A 9213-nucleotide genomic window follows, 5' to 3' on the forward strand; every position below is an offset into this window, starting at 1 on the left:
TTAACTAGTGATTATGTTAAGATTGATTGTTTTTGATCAGATAAGTTTAATGCTAGTTAGCAACTTACCTTGGCTTCTTGCTGCACTCGCGTAACAGGTAGTCAGCCTGCCATGCAGGCTCCTCGTGGAGTGCAATGTAAGGCAGGTGGTTAGAGTGTTGGACTAGTAACCGGAAGGTTGCAAGATCAAATCCCCGAGCTGACAAGGTAAAAATCTGTCGTTCTGCCCCTGAACAAGGCAGCTAACCCACCGTTCCTAGGCCGTCATTGAAAATAAGAATGTGTTCTTAATTGACTTGCCTTGTTAAATAAAGGTAAAAAAATATATATAATAATTATCGGCCACAATCAGTGTCCAAAAATGCCGATTTACCGATTTGTTATGAAAACTTGAAATCGGCCCTAATTTAATCGGCCATTCAGACCTCTGATACTGGTTATTCCTCCCCACAGGTTGAAGATGTTCAGGAGTTCCAGGACATTGATCTAGCCAGGTTTGTTCCAAAGGAAGTTGATAACACCGGGATAACTGTTGCTGCAGTTGACAGATTCACAGCCAAATCAAAGCCAACAAAGGAAACGAATGGTGAGTGTTTGAAATTATTCTGCCAATAAAATTAATGGAAGCCACATTATCCTTGATCTCTTTTTTTCCAAAGTATTTCTTTCATCCCAATGTGTTTTCCATAACATGTCTGTCTTTAAACCTCTTTCTATCACACAATTGGCCCTCAGCCTTTAAAGGGGCAATCCGAGATTCACTTGTTTCTGTAAACAGCTGATAAACTCAAATTCGTAGACAGACCTAATGATACAACGACTGACCATCCTTTTGATCACAATTATAGTTTTAAAGGGACAATCTGCAGTTGGTACATCCACTTTTGGATTTATAAATGAATGATATTGACTTCTGAAGAATAATACTTATAAATGAGCTTAGTTCAACTATCGTACCCCGCCAGAATCCAAAATATAAGCTTGTCTTACTCCAATGTTTGTAAACAAAGTAAAACATGGTTAAAACCAGGGTTTGGAACTGAAATTATTTTCCAATCGTTTCATTCTGAACAGAAGCCTCAAAATAATTTTGTTCCACTCTTCCGACCAGCAAAAGAAAGTTCTGAAACGGTTCAAACCCCMAAAAAGTAACTGTTTTATATAGTTTCTGTAACTATTTTAAACTGTAAAATCATTTCTTTTTTTCATTTTAGCTGATTAAATTACTTCACCAATCAGTGCGGATTGAGCAGGCAAGCTAGTTTACATTTTTATTATTATATATTTTTTCCCGCCTTTATTTAACCAGGTAGGCCAATTGAGAACAAGTTCTCATTTACAACTGTGACCTGGCCAAGATAGAGCAAAGCAGTGCGACACAGAGTTACACATGGGATAAACAAACGTAGTCAATAACACAATAGAAAAATCAATGTACAGTGTGTGCAAATGTAGTAAGATTAGGGAGGTAAGGCAATAAATAGGCCATAATGGCAAAATAATTACAATTTAGCAATTAAACACTGGAGTGATAGATGTGCAGAAGATGAATGTGCAAGTAGAGATACTGGGGTGCAAAGGAGCAAATGCATAAATAACATGGAGATGAGGTAGTTGGGTGGGCTATTTAGAGATGGGCTATGTACAGGTGCAATGATCGGTTAGCTGCTCTGACAGCTGATGCTTAAAGTTAGAGGGAGATATGTCTCCAGTTTCAGTGATTTTTGCAATTCGTTCAAGTCATTGGCAGCAGAGAACTGGAAGGAAAGGCGGCCAAAGGAGGAGTTGGCTTTGGGGGGACCAGTGAAATATACCTGCTGGAGCGTGTGCTACAGGTGAGTGCTGCTATGGTGACCAGTGAGCTGAGATAAGGCGGGGCTTTACCTAGCGAAGACTTATAGATGACCTGGAGCCAGTGGGTTTGGCGACATATGAAGCGAGGGCCTGCCAACGAGAGCATACAGGTCGCAGCGGTGGGTAGTATATGGGGCTTTGGTGACAAAACGAATGGCACTGTGATAGTCTGCATCCAATTTGCTGAGTAGAGTGTTGTAGGCTATTTTGTAAATGACATCGCCAAAGTCAAGGATCGGTAGGATAGTCAGTTTTACAAGGGTATGTTTGGCAGCATGAGTGAAGGATGCTTTGTTGCGAAATAGGAAGCCGATTCTAGATTTAATTTTGGATTGGAGATGCTTAATGTGAGTCTGGAAGGAGAGTTTACAGTCTAGCCAGACACCTAGGTATTTGTAGTTGTCCACATATTGTAAGTCAAAACCATCCCGAGTAGTGATGCTGGGCAGGCAGGTGCGGGCAGCCATCGGTTAAAGAGCATGCATTTAGTTTTGCTTGCATTTAAGAGCAGTTGGAGGCCACGGAAGGAGTGTTGTATGGCATTGAAGCTCGTCTGGAGGTTTGTTAACTCTCTGGGATTGCGTCCCACCTAAAACACAGAGCGCCATATTCAAATAAAATGATAATAAAATCAAACATTCATTAAATCAGACATGTAAGATACCAAATTAAAGCTACACTCGTTGTGAATCCAGCCAATATTTCAGATTTCAAAAAGGCTTTTCGGTGAAAGCATAAGATGTATTATCTGATGATAGCACAACAGTAAACAAAGAGAGTAGCATATTTCAACACTGCAGGCACGACACAAAACGCAGAAATAAAAATATAATTCATGCCTTACCTTTGACAAATTATTTTGTTGGCACTCCAATATGTCCCATAAACATCACAATGGTCATTTTGTTCGATTAATTCCGTCGATATATTCCAAAATGTCAATTTTTGTGGCGCGTTTCATCCAGAAAAACACAGCTTCCAACTTGCGCAACGTCACTGCAAAATATATCAAAAGTTACATGTAAACTTTACCAACATTTCAAACTACTTTTGTAATACAACGTTAGGTATTTTTAAACGTTAATAATCAATCAATTTGAAGACCGGATGATCTGTGTTCAATACAAAAAGAAAACAAACTGACGCAACTTTTTTGGTAATGTGCCTCTCTCAAACAATTTACTTCAAGTGACCCTCATTTACGATGGCTGTACTTCTTCATTACACAAAGGAATAACCTCAACCAATTTCCAAAGACTGGTGACATCCAGTGGAAGCGGTAGGAACTGCAAACAAGTCCCTTAGAAAGCTGGTGTCCCAATGAAAACTCATTGAAAAGACGGTGACCTCAAAAAAATTAAAATTCTGAATGGTTTGTCCTCGGGGTTTCGCCTGCTACATAAGTTCTGTTATTCTCACAGACATGATTCAAACAGTTTTAGAAACKTCAGAGTGTTTTCTATCTAAATCTACTAATAGTATGCATATCTTATATTCTGGGGATGAGTAGCAGCCAGTTGAATTTTGGCATGCTATTTATCCAAAAGTGAAAATGCTGCCCCCTACCCCGAAGAAGTTAAGTGTCCAAAGAAGGGCCAGACGTATACAGAATGGTGTCGTCTGTGTAGAGGTGGATCAGAGAGTCACCAGCAAGCAAGAGCTACATCATTGATGTATACAGAGAAGAGAGTCGGCCCGAGAATTGAACCCTGTGGCACCCCCATAGAGACTATAAACTATCAAAATAAATTTGCACACTCCATGTGTAATCTCCCAGCAATTTAATGGGTATTTGCCAGCGTTTCGGCATCACTGTGCCTACTTCAGGTTGTTATGAATACTTGAACCAGGTTATGTTGAACCACAGTGCAATTAGTGTAATCAATGACAGTAGTGAGGGGTGTGTCATAATGATGCTTAGCATGGTTTAAACTTGCTAGCCTATCGGTGGTGCCCAGGCTGGTCCCAGCCTCACAGCACACAGGATCCAGATATCCGGAAGTGTTTGTTATGAAGATTGAGCTTAGTTGTCGGTTGCTACATTGCTCAGTTCCTGTTTTCTTGTAATTCAGTAATTTTCCATCTTGTCTCAACCTTGTGGTTAGCACAGTCGACACCCTAGATTAGCAACATCTTTACTGCATTCCCGCTATGTTTGTGCAACACTATAATAGCTGGGTTAGCAACACACTATGTTTTGTGATTAACATGTCCTATTTCTATAAGGCATATATTTTTTGTTAAAAGGAGAACAAAACCATCCTTCACAAGTTCCCATATTGGCAAGGGAGTTGATTGATTAGGGTGCTGTCATCGAGAGATAATAGTAGATAAAAAAATAAAATAATAATAATAAAAAWTTTAAAAAAGCGTGAGCTGGCGCACACCCATAATAAAAGTTTGTGTGGAGGTGCTGACTAACGGCGAATAAACTATAAGAATAAGGAAAGTCGCACACTCCATGTGTAATCTCCCAGCAATTCAATGGGTATTTACCAACGTTTCCGAATCACTGTGCCTTCTTCAGAGTAATGTCATGAATACTTGAACCAGGTCATGTAGAACCACAGTGCAATTAGTGTAACCAATGACAGTAGTGAGGGGTGTGTCATAATGATTAAGTTAATTTAAATTAATTTGTGAAACTGTTAAAAAAAACTATATGGCATATGAAATATATTATGCTATTATCATATAGAAACATAATGGAATATTGTACATTATATTAGTATCCACATACATTATTGTTTCATTCAATTTCACATAATTTCGTATATTTCATTTTTGTTACATGTAATCTTTTGGTTCAACCTTAATATATAATAAACATCATCAACAGGGGGAACATATTAGGTGTACGCTAATAAGCTGTAAAAATAATAACCCCCATAGAGACTGCCAGAGGTCTGGACAACAGGCCCTCCGATTTGACACACTGAACTCTATCTGAGAAGTAGTTGGTGAACCAGGCGAGACAGTCATTTGAGAAACCAAGGCAGTTGAGTCTGCCGATAAGAATGTGGGGATTGACAGAGTCGAAATCCTTGGCCGGGTCAATGATTATAGCTGCACAGTAATGTCTCTTATCGATGGCGGTTATGATATCGTTTGGGACCTTGAGCTTGAAGGAGAGAAGGAGAGGGTCCAGATTGTCTAGCCCAGCTAATTTGTAGGGGTCCAGATTTTGCAGCTCTTTCAGAACATCAGCTATCTGGATTTGGGTGAAGGAGAAATGGGGGAGGCTTGGGCAAGTTGCTGTGGCGGGTGCAGAGCTGATGACCGGGGTAGCCAGGTGGAAAGCATGGAGGTGGAAAGCATGGCCAGCCGTAGAAAAATGGGGGGGGGGGGGGGTCTATAACAACCCAATTGGGGATGGAAATTTCTGAATTTTTGGTTGCCTTCCTAAGCCAGGATTCAGACATTACTAGGACATCAGGTTTGGCAGAGTGTGCTAAAGCAAACCAACTTAGGGAGGAGGCTTCTGATGTTAACATGCATGAAACCAAGGCTTTTGCTGTTACAGAAGTCAACAAATGATAGCGCCTGGGGAATAGGAGTGGAACTAGAGGCAACAGGGCCTGGATTAACCTCTACATCACCAGAGGAGGAGTAGGATAAGGGTACGGCTAAAGGCTATAAGAACTGGTCACATGCGTGATGAACAGACAAGTGTAGCCTATGGCACAAGATGTGTGAAGAGAGGGTTGAAGAGCAGGCTTGAAGCACTAGGCATCTTGTTATGACATGCATTATCTCAATTAGGTCCACAGAATTATACCTAGGAGGAGCAGCTTCTATGAAGGGACTTTGAATGTCCTTTTGAGCTAGCTAACAAGCTTGTGTGTGCAGAGCGGCACCAGAATTAAAGACATGTTTTACCTTTTTTTGTAATGAATAAATCCAATGTGAAACGTGATAACTAGGCCTATARTAATCCTTAAGTAACATTCAAAAAGTTAATCCATTCTTTAGCTAATAAAAAACCTCTCCGATCTTATCACGGTTTTAACGTCAGTACAGTACCCTATACTTGGGAGGGGCAGGGAGCCTGCACACACACTGACAAATATTTTCAGCTTGTGGGACTAGAAATAAATGCTCTAGTCGGCTGGCCCTCGCTACATATTCGTCGCCAGACCCACTGGCTCCAGGTCATCTATAAGTCCATGCTAGGTAAAGCTCTGCCTTATCTCAGTTCACTGGTCACGATAACAACACCCACCCGTAGCACGCGCTGCAGCAGGTATATCTCACTGATCATCCCAAAAGCCAACACCTCATTTGGCCGCCTTTCCTTCCAGTTCTCTGCTGCCTGTGACTGGAACGAATTGCAAAAATCGCTGAAGTTGGAGACTTTTATTTCCCTCACCAACTTTAAACATCTGCTATCTGAGCAGCTAACCGTTCGCTGCAGCTGTACATAGTCCATCTGTAAACAGCCCACCCAATTTACCTACCTCACCCCCTTACTGTTTTTATTTATTTACTTTTCTGCTCTTTTGCACACCAGTATTTCTACTTGCACATGATCATCTGATGATTTATCACTCCAGTGTTAATCTGCTAAATTGTAATTATTCGCTCCTATGGCCTATTTTTTGCCTACCTCCTCATGCCTTTTGCACACAATGTATATAGACTCATTTTTTCCCCTACTGTGTTATTGACTTGTTTATTGTTTACTCCATGTGTAACTCTGTGTTGTTGTCTGTTCACACTGCTATGCTTTATCTTGGCCAGGTCGCAGTTGTAAATGAGAACTTGTTCTCAACTAGCCTACCTGGTTAAATAAAGGTGAAATAAAATAAATAAAAAATGCCTGGAACTAAAAATGTTAACTTATTTCCATGCTTTTAAAATAATCGTTCTGTTCCCGGAACAATATGGATCACTTTCGTTCCCGGTTACATTTCTGTTCCTTGAAAAATGTTTTCGGTTCTGTTCCCTGAACCGGTTCCAACCCCTGGTTAAAACTATAATTTTGAAATCATGGATGGTCAGTCCTTGCATCCATAGCTCTGTATGAATTTGATTGTATTCCAGCCCATAGCTTTTTACCGAAATGGACAGGGAGAACGCTTTGTTTCAACTGAGGATTTCCCCTTTAAGCTATACAGTGTTTGTAAGCAATGTAATTGTAAACAATTGAGTAAAACAAGCTTATAATTGGGGTTCTGATGGGGTATGACAGTTGAACTAACTGTCATACCCCATCATGAGGAATTTATAAGTTATATTCTTCAGGAATCAATGGCTATATTAAAAGTAAAAAAATATAAATTCTAATCCCAGATGCCCTTGCACAAAGTTGAATGACTCCCTTGCCACGTCACCTACCATTGCAATTCCGTTCATGGGTCACAGCACAGATGCTGAAGCCTTTGACTGAGCAGATGTGATGTTCTGAACCTGTGCCTTGCGCCATCTCCCAGATGACCAGCTGAACGGTGCTTGCGGAGGTGTGGAGGAGAACGGGCACGATGGGGAAGACGAGACTCTCGACGACAAGGAAGCAGAGCCCGTGCCTGTGGACGAGAACCTTTTCACCGGCGAGGACCTGGACGAACTGGATGAGGAACTCAACACACTGGACCTGGATGACTGACAATGATGACTTCTAGTAGAACAGTGCCTCATGGACTATGAATAAGAGATGTCTAAAACAGATTCACAATAAAACATGCTGATGCTCACATCTTGTTGCTGCTGCTGTTTCTTTTCCCCCTCAGTGGTCCTGATTGCGAAGAGAGTGAAAAGGATTTGAGAGGGAGTACATCTTGAATCTGGTTCATGTGAAATCACCAGTTCTTTCTGGCTGTCCTGAATCCTGTATATTGATTTTGGGTTCTATCTAATAAACATCCTCCTGACTTGTATTATTAGACCATACCATGACAGATTGTGCAACTCCTTTCGAGCAGGTACAACAGGGACGTAGGGTTATAGTGTAAAAAACCCTGATTGAATAGCAGATTAAGAGCAATTCCATATTCATGCAATTATTTACACTTTTGGGATCTGCATATATTGAGTTTTACAGAATAAAGACCCATGACGTAGAGACCATGAGAAATGCATCCTGGGCCCGGTTTCCTGACAGTGATGGAACTTAAGACTTATGAGTGTTTTTAACGATGCGTCTTTCCTACAACGACCGACAATGTAACATGCGTTTCCCAAACACCACGCAAAGAGAATGTTCGTTAAGTGTGTCGATATTGATAGGAGCGAAAGAAAGGCAAACATTGCTCTTGGGTCAGCTTTTTCCATTCATCTTCTTATCTTAACATTAGAATTATTCCACAATACTGACAATTGATCAGCTATTAGAAAGATCTCACCAATGGCTGCAAATATTGAGGCAGCTTATTCTAATGCTTACCCTATAATGCACTAAATAAAGATTTGGCACTTTGCACACATGAAATATTGAGGCAATTACAGACAGCCTACAATTAGCAAAATAGAACATGGTTGGATGAACATGACATTTATAAAGTATTCTGACCCCTTGACTTTTTCCACGTTACGTTACAGCCTTATTCTAAAATGTATTAAATTGTTCTTTCCCTCAATGACAAAGCATAAACTGTTTTTGTTTTATTTTAGCAAATGTATTTAACTTATGACATTTACATAAGTATTCAGACCCTTTACTCACCACTTTGTTGAAGCACCTTTTGCAACGATACAGCCTCGAGTCTTGAGTATGACGCAACAAGCTTGGCACACCTGTATTTAGGGAGTTTCTCCCATTCTCTGAAGATCCTCTCAAGCTGTGTCAGGTTGGATGGAGAGCGTCGCTGCACAGCTATTTTCAGGTCTCCAGAGATGTTCGATCAGGTTCAAGTCCGGCCTCTGGCTGGGCCACTCAAGGACATTGAGACTTGTCCCGAAGCCACTCCTGCGTTGTCTTGGCTGTGAAGGTAAACCTTCACCCCAGTCTGAGGTCCTGAGTGCTCTGGAGCAGATTTTCATCAATGATCTCTGTACTTTGCTCTGTTCATCTTCAACCCATTCCTGACTAGTCTCCAAGGCCCTGCCACTGAAAACATCCCCACAGCATGATGCTACCACCACCATGCTTTATCTTAGGGATGGTGCTATGTTTCCTCCAGATGTGACGCTTGTCATTCAGGCCAAAAAGTTCAATCTTGGTTTCATCAGACCAGATGAATGGTCTGGGAGTCTACGTGCCTTTTGGCAAACTCCAAGCGGGCTGTCATGTGTCTTTTTTTGAAGGAGTGGCTTCTGTCTGACCACTCTACCATAAAGGCCTGGTTTGGTGGAGTGCAGCAGAGATGTTGTCCTTCTGGAAGGTTCTACCATCTCCACAGAGGACCTCTGGAGCTCTGTCAGA

The 9213-nt window shown here is 41.1% G+C and overlaps 1 protein-coding gene across 1 annotated transcript in view; it reads left to right on the forward strand.

Moving 5' to 3' along the window:
* Positions 1-7546, forward strand: part of LOC111953519 (zinc finger CCCH domain-containing protein 15) — a 35838-nt gene extending 28292 nt beyond the window's left edge. Inside the window, exons 9-10 of the mRNA XM_023972860.2 lie at positions 453-585; positions 7286-7546. Of these exons, the coding sequence (XP_023828628.1) occupies positions 453-585; positions 7286-7458 (306 nt within the window). The 3' untranslated portion in view covers positions 7459-7546. The remainder of the gene's footprint in view (positions 1-452; positions 586-7285) is intronic.
* The last annotated feature ends 1667 nt before the right edge of the window (positions 7547-9213 follow it).

Source organism: Salvelinus sp. IW2-2015, linkage group LG27, assembly GCF_002910315.2.
Source record: "Salvelinus sp. IW2-2015 linkage group LG27, ASM291031v2, whole genome shotgun sequence".
NCBI lineage: Eukaryota > Metazoa > Chordata > Actinopteri > Salmoniformes > Salmonidae > Salvelinus > Salvelinus sp. IW2-2015.